The sequence below is a fragment of the Temnothorax curvispinosus genome, unplaced genomic scaffold (genome assembly GCF_003070985.1).
Source record: "Temnothorax curvispinosus isolate PA1 unplaced genomic scaffold, ASM307098v1 QBEX01008582.1, whole genome shotgun sequence".
Classification (NCBI taxonomy): Eukaryota; Metazoa; Arthropoda; class Insecta; order Hymenoptera; family Formicidae; genus Temnothorax; species Temnothorax curvispinosus.
Genome location: NW_020218362.1, coordinates 29,924 through 48,308, shown reverse-complemented (window position 1 = coordinate 48,308; position 18,385 = coordinate 29,924). Strand labels below are relative to the sequence as shown.

The 18,385-nt window shown below is 35.7% G+C and overlaps 3 protein-coding genes and 1 long non-coding RNA gene across 8 annotated transcripts; 3 read left to right on the top strand and 1 right to left on the bottom strand.

Annotated features, from left to right (window-relative positions):
* Positions 1-2,448: 2,448 nt before the first annotated feature.
* Positions 2,449-3,432, bottom strand: LOC112457991. The gene is made up of 2 exons (XR_003041172.1): positions 2,986-3,432; positions 2,449-2,636 (listed from the first exon to the last, which is right to left on the bottom strand). It is a non-coding gene; the product is annotated as an uncharacterized LOC112457991 (long non-coding RNA).
* A 98-nt stretch (positions 3,433-3,530) lies between these two features.
* Positions 3,531-6,058, top strand: LOC112457990. 2 transcript variants are annotated; one of them, XM_025021344.1, is made up of 4 exons: positions 3,531-3,740; positions 3,854-3,920; positions 3,998-4,102; positions 4,251-6,058. In XM_025021344.1, the coding sequence occupies exon 4, from the start codon at positions 4,287-4,289 to the stop codon at positions 5,544-5,546; it is 1,260 nt and encodes a 419-aa protein (XP_024877112.1). In that variant the 5' UTR covers positions 3,531-3,740; positions 3,854-3,920; positions 3,998-4,102; positions 4,251-4,286; the 3' UTR covers positions 5,547-6,058. The 2 variants fall into 2 exon arrangements, with proteins under 2 accessions (XP_024877112.1, XP_024877110.1); XM_025021342.1 differs by having other exon boundaries at positions 4,190-6,058.
* A 1,165-nt stretch (positions 6,059-7,223) lies between these two features.
* LOC112457988 (pre-mRNA-splicing factor Slu7) lies at positions 7,224-9,238 on the top strand. Its single transcript, XM_025021337.1, has one exon. It carries the CDS (start codon positions 7,355-7,357, stop codon positions 9,077-9,079), a length of 1,725 nt encoding a protein of 574 aa, XP_024877105.1. The 5' UTR covers positions 7,224-7,354; the 3' UTR covers positions 9,080-9,238.
* A 449-nt stretch (positions 9,239-9,687) lies between these two features.
* LOC112457989 (activin receptor type-2A) lies at positions 9,688-18,136 on the top strand. 4 transcript variants are annotated; one of them, XM_025021338.1, is made up of 10 exons: positions 9,688-10,379; positions 11,468-11,658; positions 12,017-12,188; positions 12,290-12,426; positions 12,500-12,879; positions 13,005-13,191; positions 13,265-13,402; positions 13,912-14,043; positions 14,298-14,475; positions 16,878-18,136. In XM_025021338.1, the coding sequence occupies exons 1-10, from the start codon at positions 10,331-10,333 to the stop codon at positions 17,027-17,029; spliced, it is 1,716 nt and encodes a 571-aa protein (XP_024877106.1). In that variant the 5' UTR covers positions 9,688-10,330; the 3' UTR covers positions 17,030-18,136. The 4 variants fall into 4 exon arrangements, with proteins under 4 accessions (XP_024877106.1, XP_024877109.1, XP_024877107.1 ...); XM_025021341.1 differs by having other exon boundaries at positions 16,680-16,968; XM_025021339.1 differs by having other exon boundaries at positions 14,298-14,482; positions 16,680-16,968.
* Positions 18,137-18,385: the final 249 nt, after the last annotated feature.

The window sequence follows — 18,385 nt, the reverse complement described above, 5'->3', positions numbered from 1 at the left end:
ATATATATATATATATATATATATATATATATATATATATATCGCTTTTTCGCTTATATATATATATATATATATAAATTTTCCGAATGTGCAACGCAGGAACTTGAGATAGAGGCCTTTACATGTACTGTGCTTCGATACGTTAAAAACAAAAAAAGAAGAAAAAAAAAGAAAACTCTTCCTTCGCTGAGACCTCTAAGGGATTCTACTATTGACCCGACTCCTTTAGTAGCACAGCTCACATTAGTACAGGCCTCCGCTAGTCTTACGATCGAAATGGCATATGGCCATTCTGCTCGGTATATGTGTATAACTGTTACTGTATGCTGGATGTGTCGAGTCGAGAAAGAGTGATAGGGACAAGGGGCAAGGGGCAAAAAGAAATGGGGGAAGATAGAATGAAAAGGGAGTGTGTGTATAGCTTTATGCGAGTATGTATGCGCGAACGCGTATGTATGCGTATAATTGTGCGGGTATGTGTGTGTTGGAGATGAAAAAAAATAGGCAGAGAGAAATATGATTAATATAGTCACTGTTATGCTTTAATGTATTTCTAGCGATTTTGCCTATTTCAATTAAAGAAAAAAAGTCATGTGTTACTAGTTAGCAAACCCATATATCTCGTTTACTATATTGATGATTATTATATCTTCTTTTAAAGCTGGTAGTAGCCGTTTTATCTACCGTTGTTTATTTTGATATATATATGTAATTGAGATAAATTACCCGATGCCATCCGTAGACCATTGACAAATGCGTGTTGACAGTGTCCGACTATTATCTTTTTAATCAATCTAAGATGTACTACTGTCAACGTACTGGAGCAACGTATTAAAAATTTCCTTTTTAGTTCTTGGTAATCTGTGACACATCATTTCAGGTAGCGAAACATTCAATTACAGTTTTTATTCGATTACAATGCGACGACTGCTCTCACTGCTGAATATATTATACACACCTTACCGACAGATCATTATCGTTAGTTTTTTAAATCGGATTTTATAGATTTTTCGTTTTCATTAATATTGTTTAATGATACCGAAAATTGTTTATGTAATTATCGTATGATTGGATGTCAGGATTGTTGCTGCAACCGTCATTAAGAGGGAAGTGTTTTAAATTATTCGTTCTGACACGTGACTCTCGAGGCTACTCTGAACTTGGTGATTTCTGTGCTGAGATTAAACTTTTTTTAAGTATAAGACTTCTTTTTTTGGTGCTTTTATGTCACAATATTAAAATCACATTAAAATCTGTTGAAATGTTCCCAAAATAGCAATAGTTTATTATATATATCTATATATGTATATTACATGGATTGAGATTAAATTAGGTCTTTATACGATTATTATCCGAGATGACAAATCTAATCGTCATCATTGAATACCGTGTATGAGTTTAGTGGATATTGATTTTAACCGAGTCGATTTAAATTTCTTCGGTAACTCATTCGTAAATGGCTACGTACCTTCTCTCTTTTCGAATATCGGTGTTGCATTACGTCTAGCAAATCTCAATTATGTAATTTGATATGAGAAATGGCTGTTTATTACATCAAATCTCGTTAACATCTAAGAAACGGATAGAAGCAATAGTTAATAAACGGAGGTTTATTTGTAAAGAATGACAAATTTCGCGAGCATTTAGTCACGGAAATATCAAATTATCAGGCCAAGATCTCTTGTCCTTTCTCATATTTTATTCGTCTGAGCTTCTTCTTTTTTAAAATAAGACATCTTGTTCACCGGGCTTTTCTTCGGCAGCCAATGTGATTCGTTCCTAATTCCAGGACTTGAATTTCCTAGGAGATCGAATGTCCATCGGGTCTTCTTCCGGCGATCAACGTGGTTCGTTTTTGCATATTGCATCAACAATTATATTCTACTTACTGGGAATTTTATTACATGTATATAAAATTAAGAGTTTACTTCCAGAATTGTATTGCAACGAAAGAGAATGTGAGATTTCAAGCGGAGGGTATGATTGTTAAGTGATTTCCACACAAACGCTAAGAAACAAATTATAAAAAATATAATCTTGAATAATTTTAATATGCATTAAAATAATTTGAAAATACAATTCGAATAAGTATACTGACTATCGATATTTTGTTTCAAATGTTTTATTTTTTTAAGGGATATGTTTAAAGATACTATCCCACGTAAATAAAAACATTAATTAATTTTAGTTATCATAAACGGTTATCAATACCACAATTAAAACAAAGGTTTCAATAATATATCTCTGTACCTCGTACAATATTGTAAAACAGGCTGAAGCTTTACTTTATCAAACGACCTTCATCAAAAGACGTTAAATGTAAAAATTACTATACGATAAGACTTAACAAAGAGAAATAAATAAACGTACGATACAGACCACTTGTCTTCTTCCACCATGCGCAATATCATCGAACTTCTTAGTATTGGAATAATAATGAAAATGCTATTTATTAGTCACGTTCCTTTATTACATAATAGATATATTAGACATTACATACAAATACATCAATACGTCATTATAATGTATTTCAAATATTGTCTAATCTTTTTAAAAACTGCCTTTGTATGTACAAAAAACCTTGAATTGTGCTTCTTAAGCCATCATCTTCCTGGATAGGTCAGATCTCTTTTATACTGTAATCATAATAAGACAATATTCTTGTCTGTAACCAAAATATTTTTAAATATTATCTTATAACCATTTTATATTTTATGTAGATAATGAAAGAATTACGTTATTGCATTAACATTATTTATACCAAGTTAATACTAATATTAATAACAGACATAAAAAATGGGCCAAACAACAGGTTAATATCCCAAGAACTATTAAATAAAAATTAACGATTCAGACAATAATTCTATTGTTACAAACAGCATTTTAAATTACAATTGAATGTCGAAAATCTTCGTAGGGAGGAGAAATATTAAAAAAATTCAAACATTCTATCCTGGATGTCAAAAGTCAAAATGTTATACTTACCGTTGGATATGTTTAAGACGATTGCGAAGCATTGTGAGGCATCACAGAGATTCAAAGTGGTTTCGCCTCCTCGCATAAGCCCCCATGCAGGCGAAGAATCCGACAATCGCAATGGTCAATCCCAAGATCAACGCCAGAGTGTCGCCGAAGTCGAAATTGTTGGAAGCCATTGCGACATCGAGAATGCCGAAAACGACGAATAGAAAATAGAACCACATTTTTCTCGCAGAAGACGATATAACGATGCGGAAGTACCAAGTACGTGATATTAATTACAAGATTGACAACTCTCGTACGTATGTATGTACTTGTCTTCTTGCACTGTCGTGCGCAGCGTACGATTATAATTTAATATAGATCCATGTCTTTTTCCATGTTGTTGTCGTACACCAAGTCGCACGTTAACTCATGTCCGCCCTTGATAAATACTGATAAATACTGATGACACGTGGTGACAATCTGACAATTACGTCTTATTTGGCATTTTGTAAACACAAAAATGGCGTCTGCGGCGTCTGCCCTCTGAGAAAGTAGACGTCAACTACGTCGTTACGCTCGGTATCGGTAATGATACATGGGTTCGTATCCGTGCTATGGTTCGTGTCCGAACTACTCAGATGGAGATGGAGGGACTATACCGGTCGCGCAAACAATGGAAGAAGAAGAAGACGATCAAAACAATTGACAGAGGTCGAGTGGCTGTAGCACATGTGGTAGGATCAGTTTCCCGCCATTCTTTACGTGAGTAAGTCAGAGTAAGTATCGTTTCGCGGAGGGTGTATTCCAACGAGATTATTAACGTTATCAATAATTTCATATATATGTGGTAAGATCAACAAAATTCAATAACTGATTCTGTATAAAATAGGTTTCGACAAAAGCCCGTTTATCGCAGATTAGGAACGTAGTTCAGGTTACAGCATATATATTTACAGGTAAGAGCATATTTACAGATTTTGCGATTCGAAAAGCACTCGAGATTTTATCTAACGACTACGTTTATTTGTTACAGGCTTCAGCCTCACACAGATAGCAGAGCTAAGCTGGTGACGGTTTAGAAAGTGCCGTTGTACGCGGAGTGCGCACGAATCCTCTATTTGATAAACCAGCAAAAACAGTATCCTTCTTATTCATCGCATGGAATGATCATTATTCTACCAATTTTGTCATATTTTGCTTAACGCTCATATCTTACGGGTGCAAGATAAATCACGGGTGAACGCACAACATTCCAAACACTATATTTGTCCTTTACGCTGAAGGAGACTTTAATATAACGAGACTGTGTATAGGCAGAAGTCATGGAATCGGAAGCAGGAAATCAAATTCAAAACGACTATACCAAGTTTTTCTACGCAACGATGTGTCACGTGTGCAAACGGTTTGGCGACGGTGTCTCTTTGAAGCGGTGCAGTAACTGTAAGATGATCTCCTATTGTAGTAAGGAACATCAGAAGCAGCACTGGAAGCAGCACAAACCTTTGTGCAAAGCTATACAGGACGCGCTGCTAGACTACAACATGGATTATCGCGGTGAAACTACAAACGAATGGGCCGAAAGAAAGATGGCCTTCGCGAAGCTAGTGTCGTCCAGGCTGGGACGTCGTCTGCATGCGGATGAGAAGCAGATGATCTATTTTCCAAAAGAGTGCCTAGTTTGCCACGAATGGAAGTCGTTGAAGAGTTGTCAGAAGTGTGCGGCCAGTTTTTGTCAAATTCACAAAAACAACCCTGACCACTGGGACATCTGCGCTCCCCTGCAACTATGTCTTGGCATAGATTTAATTGAGATAGGAGAGATTCCGGAGCACAAACTTCCGTATTTTGACTTGCAAGATAATCCCTGCGCGAGTACATTTCAGAACATGAGAGACTTTATAAAGGCTAATTGGATTACTCAGGCTGACACAGAGGTGTTGTACACTGTCGCGGAAGACAAACTCTCAAAACGTCTGACGGGTCCCTTGACGCTGTTTTATGCTGTGCAAAGGTTAAACTATGTCCCAAAAAGCAAGGGTTTAGTAGTCGTTCATGTTATAGGTGCAAATGTCATCGACCAAGCCTTTTTATGGGAAGTTTTTCTGGAGGTAATGGTGGAGACCTTGAGATCAGACATAGAGATATCAGTAAAGATTGTAATGATAGGGCCGGGCTTAAAAGATAAATTCGTTCCGTCACGCACTGATGACTTTATTGGGGCTGAAATGTCTTATGAGTACCACGACGTGTCGTACGAGAAATACGTGCGCAGTCCGTCATTCATAAAACCGAACTTGATCATAGGATTTAATGTGAGTATTGGTGAAAAAGATGATAATAAGGAAATATCGGCGGCATCCATACATGCGTTGGCGAGGCAGAGTTGTCCGTTCGTCTTGGCGTTCACTTTGGTGCAGTGTCTTCACATTGGGATGAGCAAAATCAACACAATCCTGGGTAAGGAGGTAGATTATCTCTATAGCGGAAAGAACCCTTTCGCTTGTTGCAGACCGTATAGAGGCTTTGGGTGTGTGAAGTATACCAATCAGTATGTAGTTATCTACCAAAGTCTTTGTTCGTAAATAATATGCGTAATTTAAGTTACCGATACAAACTGAAGGCTGTGTTTCATGCTGAAAAAAACGTTGCGTTGCGAAATGAAAGAATATTTTGTTTATCCCATTCTGAAGAGATATGTGGCGGGGTGGACGCTGGGACGAGCGGACGATTCTGTTTTGCTAGCGCATGTATGGAATTTTACGTTTAAGAAATGCAACGGAAGGGACGCAAAGATAACTGTATGAACTACAACCGCGAATCGCGACGCATTATCACGAAATATTCTGCAAAAGACTAAATTCGACACTCCGGAATGTCTACTTATATTTATAATCCAAGAAGCTATTATTTACTTGTTGAATCGATTATCTTATATCAGTCGAGCATAAATGGATTATAAATATAACAGGAGTGGATGCGGTAACGTGAAGTATTATTACAATGGCTTTTAGTTCTGTTTGTAATGAAGACAAACCTTTTTTTTTTTTTTCGATAATTTTTATAATAAAATTTATATCTTTGTAATAAATATGTATCAAGCATTTATGATGGCAATTATTTCTGTTTCGATATTTTCTGATATCACATGTGTGAAAGGCCGACAGCTTCTTGTGACAGTCTATGATCGCAATAATGGCAGAGATTGAGTGTGTGGTCCTGGCTTCCTACCCTTCTTTACGTGAGTATCGTTTCGAGAAGCATAGATTTTTTAACGAGATTATTAATATTACTAATAACAGCTAACACAGCATATACACTCTTTCTTGTGCTGATATTAACAAAATTTAAAAATTTTTCTCTAAAGAATGCATTTTGACGACCTGCTACTGTCTAAAATTCTAATCATTTTCTTATTTTCCAAGAATTTTCTCAAAAATCGATCAAGTATTAGGAGAACATACTTGGCCAGGCCTAGACAGCACACGTAAAAAGTTGCACTATTAAAAGTTTCAAGAATTTTTTAATATTTCCAAGAGCCGTGATTTCCTATAAGTTTGAAATTCTGAAAGTATGAATTTATAAAAAATAGAATATAATTAGGAACGAGATGACATATTTTAATTTAGAAATCGGCATTTTATTATTTCTTTCTTTCATTTACATTATGAGAATGAGTATTATTATATACATAATTCAGAATGCGATGGACATTAAAAATAATACCAATTACAAACAATACAGTAATGAGAATTTAAGTGTTAATTATTACGATCAATTTCATTGCAATGGTTACAGGTAATAGCACTGTACATACAAATTACAAGCGCAACGTCAACATAATATAATTTCGCGATGCAATATAATTGACAATACTGAAAACCTAAAGCATATGTGACGTGAACAATAGATTTCTATATCTTCGGATTTCGAGACGAACTATATTGGAAAAAAGGTCAAAAGCGCGGGAAGTCAATAACTGATTTACGCCGCACGCGCGTCACAATTACTGATAAAAATTTGTCTAATTAAAGTAGAACAGAAAATATGTAAACTTCACATTGGAACAATAAAACTGCACTCAGAGTGTACTATAGGTGTTAGCAGAGAGCAACATGTAGTCACATGTGCGATAATAGCCAATCAGCAATGAAGGGTCTACCGCCATTGCTGCGCGCTGAATGGTGCAATTCTGGTAATTTACTAGATCACGTGCGACTGGTTTTGCGTTCGGTTCGGAAATACGCTTGGCAGACTTGGCTACTGTCAGCAGCGGAAGTAACCTCAAAAGCAATTTCGATATCGATTCCGATTCAAATGTAAACACCGTCAATAGTGTCAACAGACTTCGAGTAAACGGTGTCCTCTGAAAAGTAAGCAGAGTTGTGGTAGAATGGCCACTTCGTCGGCAAACGTAACCGTGTCGAGCATCTTGAAGAACAAGAGCTCGTTCGACGATGAGCCGCGGAAGAAGAGCCGGGAGGACTGGCGAAAGGCGAAGGAGCTCGAGGAGGCGAGGAAGGCTGGCACGGCCCCCGCGGCCGTCGACGAGGAGGGTAAAGACATCAATCCGCACATCCCGCAGTATATCAGCGCGACACCGTGGTACTTTGGCGCTCAGGGTCCCACCCTGAAGCATCAGAGACCGCAGCCCGAGAAACAGAGGGAGTTCAGCTCGATAGACGCGTGGTACAATCGCGGGGTGGATGCCTCGCTAACGGCGGCCAAGTATCGCAAGGGCGCCTGCGAGAATTGTGGCGCGATGACTCACAAGAGGAAGGACTGTATGGAGAGGCCGCGCAAGGTCGGCGCCAAGTACACCAATTCGAAGATAGCACCGGACGAGTTCAGCCAGCCCGACCTGTCGATGGACTACGACGGCAAGAGGGACAGATGGGCCGGTTACGATCCTTCCGAGCACAGAGCGATCGTCGAGGAGTATCAGAAGATAGAGGAGGCCAAGAGGCAGATGCGCGCCGAGAAGCTCAACGCCGAGGAGGAGAACGACGAACTGGACTCGGACAAGGACGAGGATAAATATGTCGACGAGGTGGACATGCCTGGGACGAAGGTCGACTCCAAGCAGCGCATCACCGTGAGAAATCTCCGGATTCGGGAGGACACCGCCAAGTATCTGCGCAATCTCGATCCGAACTCGGCGTATTACGATCCAAAGACCAGATCTATGCGAGATAATCCTTACGCCGGCACGGAACGCGAGGTGGATTTCAAAGGCGAGAACTCCGCGCGGTTCTCCGGAGACACACAGCAACACGCCAATGCGCAACTGTTCGCTTGGGACGCGCACGAGAAAGGAGTCGACGTACATTTGTTGGCCGAGCCTACGAAACTCGAATTACTGAAGCAGGAGTACGACAAGAAACGCGACGAGCTCAAGGACAAGGCGCGCGACAGCGTGATCGAGCGTTACGGTGGTGAAGAGCATCTCAAAGCGCCACCAAAGCCCCTGTTACTCGCGCAGACCGAGCACTACGTTGAATATTCGAGGTACGGCAAAATAATTAAGGGACAAGATAGACAGGTGATACGATCTAAATATGAAGAGGACATTTATCCAAATAATCACACGTCAATCTGGGGCTCCTACTGGCAAGATGGAAAGTGGGGCTACAAATGCTGTTACTCTTTCATTAAAAATTCATATTGTACCGGCGAGTCGGGGAAGAAAGCGGTGGAGGCAGTGAGCCACGGTATACCAGATAACGTTCCATCTGAACCGGAAGAAACGAATGATAACCCGGACACAGTGGAGGACAATCGTACTTCCAGCAGCGAATCCCCGTCCGAGGATGAGGATACGAGAGACAAAACGGAAAAGCAGAGTAGAGCGGCTAAACGGAAATTGAAGAAGCAGAAACGGAAGGAAAACCGCAGGAATAAAAAACGAAATAACGCGGAGCAAGACGAGGACAAACTGAAGGAAGCGCTGAGGAAGGAGGAGGAAAATGCGAAGCGAGCGGACAGAATGTTGCAGATAGATGAGAGGAAACGGCCGTACAACAGCATGTACGAGACGAAGGAATTGTCAGCTGAAGAGATAGAAGCGTATCAAATGAAACGCAAACGCGACGAGGACCCAATGGCCCATTTTCTTTAAAAGAGCGATTACTAAGTTGCTCTTACAATACGACGGTCAAATTGATATTCTACATAATGTATAAAGTCTGCAATATTATTTATCGTGTATCATTCTATGCAAGTGCTAAAATGCGTGGTATTTTAATGACATTAATTATATGTTGGTTCAACCGGTTAATTTCTACTTGTATAATTCATTATCCCTAATCTTTCCATGTTCCAATCTTTCTCAAATAGTAAGAAGTTGATGATTCTTCTAATATTATTTATTTTGTATTATTCTCTACAAATATGGAGCTTTAATGACGTTAATAACATGTTAATTAAACTGATTAATTTCTATATAATTCTAATCTTTCTGAAATAGTAAAAGACTCATTCTATCTAACAAAATGGTACAGATATTGCTTGGGAAGTTGGTTAATCAGAATTTTATATCGGAGTCATAGGGGAGTCATCCCTAAAATCATTGAAAAAGAATTCGCATGAGTGATGAGAGAGAAACTTCGTATTTCCGCGGCTGGGAAAAAGTAGGATCGTCGATCAGAGGGCACTGCGCGCGCTGGCATCTGTGAAATATGCGGCAGTTGGACGACTCCGGGTAATAACTGATCGATGACCAAGGTAAAAGCGCTAGACTGCCATATTAGAAGCAGACCGTGACTTTAGACATCAAATGTCTTCTTTCCCTCAGGCTTTATTCCCAATTCCCACGATACGCGATATTTATGTTTCGCCGTGTTGTACTTTCGTGTCGATGATAAAGTCAGATAAGTGTACAGCTCGTAGGTGTTCCGTACCCGGCACATCGTTCTGTGCGTCTCTCGATCTCGCGCGCCTGCCGTACCGTTCCTTCTAATTCTAACTCGGCCCCGAAAATGAAATATCTGTCTTAATTTAACTGGGGATACCGCGTGTGGGTTAATTGCGCGCTGCTGGTGTGTCGCGTTAACGCGCCGCGTGCCGTGTGGAGGAAGAGGCGGAAGAGAGGAAAAAAAAAGGAGCATGTTTTTTGCTCGGAGGTTACGAGACTGGCAATGATTTGACTTTAAAGATGACATAAATCTGTGCTGTGCGTATTTCTGGTATAAAGGTGGAAGAGGAGAAACAAGAGAGAGAAAGAGAGAGAGAGAGACAGAGAGACAGGGACGGGAAAGAGAAAGAGAGGAAGAGAGAGAAAGGAAGAGATGTGTCGGCGGATAAATTACTACAATTTGCTTAATAGCTAATAGACTCAAAATTACTGGTATGCTTTTACGATTCGCTCACCATGTCCGTATACGCGACGATACTGCCTCTCATCTTCCTGGGATTATTAGGTAACATATATATGTCGTTTAAAATTTGCGCTTTTCTTTTTCAAAGCTCTTACCCTCGGAAGATTTAAAGGATTATGGAATTTTTCAGAGAGCGAGAGAGAGAGAAAGAGAGATAAACGAGAGAAAGTTTTGACCAAACTCCAATTAACTTAATCTTAGTCAGTGTTTAATTTAACCGGCAGAATTGCTTATCGCAAAATTTTCTACTGTATATTTTGTTATATCTAATCTAAGCTTTTTCTCTTCGTGTATTAAATGTCCTATTTACATTAACAAAATAGTACGAATATCGTTTGACAAGTTAAAAACCGAGTAAGTTAATCAGAACTTGGTCAAAGTTGTCTTTATTTCTGTTGTCATTGATTGTATTTGAGAGAATGTATTAGCTCCTTATTAAAACCAATCTTAATTCGAATAAAGCTGAGATTATGATAATCTTACACTTTTGCATTAAACTTACATGTTTGCAAACGATTACGCTGCTGTCTCTGTTAAGGTCCGAAACTCCTGTATACTTGACTTTAATTCTTCAATTCTGTCTATGAATTTGAAACTTATCCAGTAATTTGTTCCTTACGTTCACTTATGTCACTGTTTTTACTTTGTAAATTGTAGACAGATGAATAATAGAATGTAGTTTGCAAACAATTACAGTGGTAGTTTGAGATTTGTTTTTCTGACTATACTCAGTTGAACAGTGACCAAGTCCTATATGCTAAACTTTGTGCAAGTTTGGCATACATATAGGCTAATCGTAGCAGCAGCTATAGCAGCTTTTATATGCCTGTATGTCTTATAAGTGTTAAGTTGTAGAATGTTTCGTATGTGTGTGAAGACAAACTCTATATCTTTGTCTACTTTTTGACAGAGAAAATATTGTAATAAGAGGTATCTTAATTATAAACTATATATACATTTACATACGTAACAATAATTAAAAATTATCTTGTTAAAACAAACTATTAGATGAAAGGAATATAGCTGCAGTTAAGCAATACTTAATAAATAAATAAAACAGTTAATAATTTAATTTATTAAATATTTAATGTTAAATAGAAAAATCATAGAATTTTGATCGATTATTTTAGGAACTATATCTGCAGAAGATATTAAAGGCTCAGTTTTTTGCGAATTTTACAATGACACAATGTGTGCGGAGAACGAACAAGAGTGTTCAGGAAGGGAAGAATGTGTCCAGCATGACCTAGAGAAACGTAATCATTGTTATGTGCTATGGACGATGAACAGTACTACTAAAGAAACAATAATTAAATTAAAGGTTGGTTATTTATATCTGATTAATATTATTTATTACGTATAATTTATTATACAAGTCTGTTATATGTACAAATAATTAAAATGGACCGGATTTTAAAGAAAAAAATGTGCAAAGTTAAGATATATATTAGAAGTTAGATAGATGTGTGTGTCGAAAAATTTCGCGTATTTTATTTTTACATTATTTTGTAATATCGAACATTCTTGCCAACGAGTCTCAAGGTCTTGAGTTGAATCTTGTAAATTGCAATTTTTTTTAAGATTGTTTCATATTGTTCTTTTCTCGAGAAATTGACAATTATAGATTTTATTCTCTTGTCGTATACAATTTTGCTATACATCTTATACCTTATTTTCAGGGTTGCTTTTTAGATAACAATGATTGTTATGGTAAACCGCTTTGTGTGGAGAATAGTATGGAAAGAAAAAATGAACTCTATTTTTGTTGTTGCGAAGGCAATATGTGTAACCAAAACTTCTCTTGGGTTCCACAACCAACCACCAAGCCTACAGAACCATCTGTCATTCATGGTATATTATTCAATCTTGTTATGCAGTATTGATTTTTACTTGAAAATAAATCTGTCTCTTGCAACGTACTTGTAATAATATTTAAATAAATTCCTTTTCAGAACTTGAACCTGTGCCCAGTGCGAAGCAGCAAGCAATAACACTTGCCCTATTAATAGCAATTCCTATACTTCTTACGATTAGTTCATTTTCTTTTTGGTGGATCTATCGTCGCCGAAAATTGAGCTATTTTAACGAGGTTTGTACTTTGAGATTATTATAAAATTGTTAAGTGTATTATTTAATTAATGCAATTAATGTAAATCTTTCAGGTACCAACGTTGGAACCTGTACCATTGCCACAACCTTCACCTAATCTAGGCTTACGACCAATACAACTTCTTGAGATTAAAGCTCGAGGTCGTTTCGGAGCAGTTTGGAAAGCCCAATTTAAAAATGAAATCGTGGCAGTTAAAGTTTTTCCCATTCAAGATAAGCAATCTTGGCAGACTGAACAAGAGATTTTTAAGCTTGCACATATGGATCACGAGGACATATTACACTTTATAGGTGTTGAAAAACGTGGGGATAATTTACAAGCTGAATTTTGGTTAATTACGGCGTATCATGAAAAGGGTTCACTGTGTGATTATCTAAAAGCAAATATTGTAACCTGGCCTGAGATGTGTAGAATTGCAGAGTCCATGGCAAGGTAACAATTATAATAATAGCGATAATAATTTTCTAGAACCAAAACAAGATTACACATCAATTAAATAGAGCAACACTTTTACTGAGTTTTTATTTAGTTTTTAATAAAAAGATTGTTGTTAACAGAGGTTTAATGCATCTACATGAGGAAATCCCGGCTAACAAAGCAGATGGTTATAAACCAGCTGTAGCTCATAGAGATTTTAAGTCAAAAAACGTTTTACTGAAGGCTGACATGAGTGCCTGCATAGCAGATTTTGGCTTGGCACTTATTTTTCATCCGGGAAAACCTTGCGGCGATACACACGGACAGGTAATGTTTATATATATCGTTACAATTTTTTATTATGATGTATAAAAATCACTTAATAATTTGTTACTTATAGGTTGGGACACGACGATATATGGCACCAGAAGTTTTAGAAGGAGCAATAAATTTCACTAGAGATTCATTTTTACGAATTGACATGTATGCATGTGGGTTAGTTCTATGGGAATTAGCTTCAAGATGTACTGTACAAAATGTACGTAATGTATATTATATGCAATATGTCTTACAGAGAACATGCATTTTTGCTAAACTGCGAGCTCTCAAGACTAGAGCTGTAAATATGGTCTGGATATGTGGATATCGAGAAAACAATTAACTGGATATCCGATATCCGATTTCTTGGGTTATCCGATCCGTTCATTCGGACATCGGTATTACCCAAATAATCCGCATTTTAATATTCGAAAAATTGAATTTATCCAAATCTGCAAATTTGTTAAATCTGAACTATCTGAACTAACTCCGTTACAAGAAATTGGAAGAAAACTGAAATGCCAAAACCATAATATGCCAAAATTTACTTTGAGGAATGATAATAAAAATGCAAATTATACATAAAATAATAATGAAATAAACACTGGGTATTATTTTCTGGGTATTTCCTTAACATATAATCACACACAGGGGAAATAATCACGTACTAGAAGCCTTGTAAGTTAATCGCGTGTCGAAAGTTGCTAATTGTTTTTATTTCAATATTAGGGACCAATAGGAGAATATCGACTACCATTTGAGGACGAAGTCGGTCTCCATCCTACTCTAGAAGACATGCAAGAAAGCGTTGTCCATAAAAAAGAGAGGCCGCTGATTTTAGAAACTTGGCGTAAACATCCAGTAAGTAAAAAAGTACAGAAATATCTGTTTTAATCTTATTCATAGAATAAAATTTTTGTATATTAAATAACGAAGGAACTGTACATTGATGGATGAGCAACAAAATTATTTATGCATAAGGACTAATAATGGAAAGCTTTTTTGATAGCTTTATAATAAAGAACAATGTCTTATCTAAAAGAAAAAAAAGAAAAAAAATTAAAATGAATATGTAGCTTTTTTAATGTCTATAATTGAAATGTGTGCTATTTCAGGGACTATCATCAATTTGTGATACAATGGAAGAATGTTGGGATCACGATGCCGAAGCACGCCTCTCTGCCTCGTGCGTAGTGGAACGAGTTGCTACCCTTGGTAGAGCTCTTGTATTAAATTCATCTACTTTGATTCGTGTTGATAATACCAACGAGATTATTACTACCAAGGAATCTAGTATGTAGTTAGTGTCTATTAATATAGTTTATTTTAATGGCACAACCATTTTTTGTACCATAATTTTGTTATACGTATCAATGAGGAATGTTGAAACAATAGAAAAAAAAGACAAGCATATATTTCCGATTTTATGTTTTACTATTTGAATAATTATTAATTTCTCCTCTATTTATAATGCTATACAAGTGACGGTTAGCTATATCACGACATTCAGTATAAACGTGAACTATCTACTATATTTTATCTTTCTCAGTGCCTTTTTTAGTGCATTGGAGACAAGATTTTCGTTAACGTTAAAAAAGTTTTTGAAATTGAAAAAAATTTTTTTAATTTTTAGAAAATGTTTTTAGAAAATATGAAGTAAAAGAAAATTTACAAGTAATTGCAAGGTGTACAAGAAAAATTAAATACGATAAATAGGTAAAATTATAATTACCTGTCATCCAAATTATATCATGACATAACATTTCATGCACGTAGGTCTCTCGTTTTTTAAAATGTACATAAAAGGAGCGACGTATCTCAATTTTTATCAATCCTTGCAATAATTTGCAAATTTCATGCAAGAATGTAAGGCGGCATTGCTTCCATTTAGCTAAGAAATCGTGGATACGTGTTTAGAACATTTTACGAAGATTTGGTATTGCATCGCAGAGTTCGCAGCGAACTCCAGAGTAATCGTATAGAAAATCAACATCGAGCCTGTGACTACCCACACAGTAAAATTAAAAAAAAAAAAAGATCTGCGGGATTTCTTCAACATATCTTGCTGAGAAATCATAGCATTATATTGAAAGCAAGTGAGAGGGAGAAAAGGGGAGGGAGGGTGATATATCTCTGGAGCATACACTTTTTAAATATAATACAATATAACCACACTGCCATATGTATATATATTCTAGCCGTGTATATATATTTTTAACTATAGCGCCTAAAGTACCTTTAGACTGTATGCTATGTGGATTAACTTTATAATTTTTACATATTTTTTATTGAGACTTTCTGAATGTTCAATATTAGGACACGTCAAAGATATATAATGAACTAGGAATATCTTAAGCAAATCGCAATATGTTTGGGATATCCAGGATGATTTCAGTATATCTCGCAGATTTCTATTGCTGTATGGGTAGATGGTTTCATCTAAATCCAGGTACGGATTTCTATACAAGAAAGCAAATCCTTTCACGATAATCTGATTCGATTAAAAGCTGAATAAATCTTTTGATAAAAATCGCCGTTTTCACTTGTCGAATATATATAATATATATCTTGGAATATATATCTTGGAAAATATGAATATTTTTTCCATAATAAACAACAGTGTGTGAAAAACTCTAAAGTTCCATTATGAAAGAAAATACAAGAAAAAAAATGCTTTATAATCATTTAATACATAAAAAACTTTCATTTTCAATTATTTTAATTTTTCTTCTTTATTTTTTTTCTTACTTAGGAATATGATGTTTATTAAATTGAAATTAAATTTACAACTTGTGAGCAAGTTTCCTGCAAGAATCTATTCGCAGACACGTAATACCATAAGATTTTAGGGTGACTTCGACCAAAGTCCGATTAATTTAACCGATGATGAACTTGTCAGGAAATATTTTATATTTCTATAATATTTATATATCTATAATATTTTGTTGACATAGATATAATTATGAACTTTTTACTTAACATATATGAAAAGAAAACTTAGATTAGAAACGACGAATTATAATTCTATATATTAAAATTTTTACTGTGAGCAATTGTTCCGGTCGAATTAATCATCGATTATGTCAGTTAGAATTTGCTCGAAGCTCTTATTGGTAATCGGCTCTTATATTTTGCATTCTTTGTAATTTAAAACAAGGCTCAAATGGATTTACATACATATTGTGATCTTGTTAATTACAAAAATGATTTGAGATATATAAGTGAAATGATTCAAAAATGAAACTAAGAACTTTTCTCACACTTCGACAATGCTCGACACTGTTCAATATTAAATAAACGCGTAACGAGTTAGAAAAAAGACGGTACTGTAAAAGAAATACGTAAAATTATGTGAACAGTAAGTGTAAAATTTATACGATTTGAAAATGTATACATATAATGTATAATTTTTACATGTATAATTTTTAATGTATAATTTTTACATATTATTTATATTACTTTTAATTTGTTCATGTAATTTTACTTTTCTTTTACAGAGTAGAGATGACTTGGACACATTATGCTCACTTTGGACCGCTCTTATTCTTCGGAATAAAGGGTGTATTGATATTATTTTGACACATCAACTTTTTACTTTGTATATCTATACGAGTTTTATTGGTTTCATATTGTAATACATTTTAGATAAACTTTTGTAACGAATCTGATTAAAAATACACTGTAATATTCCATAGACGAGACTGCGCCGTTCTGCTCGAGAACAGGGAAGGAATATTACGCTCAAGAACAGGGGAGGAATACGGAGGGTTTATTTTCATCCGTACATGTCTTATCAACGTTCTTCGGACCAATAGATTCTTATTTGACAAATGATTTGTATCTCTAAATGTTCGAGGAATAGTTACTGACACTTAAAACGCGCACAATGTAGATGCATACGTAATATGTGCCACACTGACATTCCTCATTGATTGTTGGAACCATGCAGTAACTATCCCAATCGCAAAGTATGCCAAATAAAATTCAGCGAAGCATTTTTCCTGTAAAGCCACATCCCGTATATCATTATAAAATGGATGATGTAATCTTATTACTGGGACTTGAACGTTAGCGTTACTTATGTCCGAGATGGAGATCATGACGAGTACAATAGAGTGCTTTAAACATGATTAACTTTTCGGAATTTAACGGCACACCGATTGAAAATAGCGGTGGTGGTGCTTAATCGGAATGTAAATGATACGTAGCTGATCTTACTGATTCAGGCATAAACAACGGTAACGTCTGGGCCCTGTTTATTACAAAGTACCTGGTAGATACAATCGAATTAATAGATTGAAATTTATTAAGATTTTTTGCACGGGAGAGAAGATGTAAGCATCTTAATTAATTTAAATTTTATAAAGTGCTATATTATTAAGTGTAATATTTACTTTACAAAGTAGAACACTAATCGTAAATTTTACGTGGCTCTAATATATTTTTCACCTTACTTACATTCTTATTATAATAATATATATTTCATTTTATCAAAGCGATCAGCTTAATGTTATATTTAATATAAATATAGTCTCGAATGCGTTTTGTTTACGAGTAAAGATAATTAATATGTATGTAATGCGACATAACTAAGATAATGTAGACTGTAAATTATTCATATTTACTAGCGGTACGTACGCCGCAATTTATCGAAAGGAGCAATGAAATAAGTGTTTTTATTCTAGAATCCAAAACGACAATTTCAACATATAAATCTACTAAAAAACACTAAAACACACTATTGTAGTCTTGTTTTACTGCTCTTATATGAATACGTTTATTATATATTGATAAAAAAAAATATATAAGTAATCTCAGTAATCGATGCTTTTACATATTTATTCGAAACTGTACGGAACGTCTAAGTGATTTCCTTCTTGATAGTTGAGCAATTTTTCTTGGAATCGAAAGGCTTCCAATCTCCGAATCATCAATAAAATCGGAAACAGCGTTAGATATTGTACGGTGCTATAAAGCCCATCTTTTATATCTTACCCCAAATATCTGGGGTTTAATATTGTAAGCAACCATTTATTGGTGGTTTTTCGGACTGCAGCTAGCAATTTGCCTAATAATCCTAATAAATTCGAGATAGCAAAACTCTTTTTTTTTATTCTTGACCCTATAATTTTATTCGAGTAGTTTTTTCGAAGCTTATTTTGCTGAGCAATATGATTTTTTCCGATTATATAATAAAAAAATT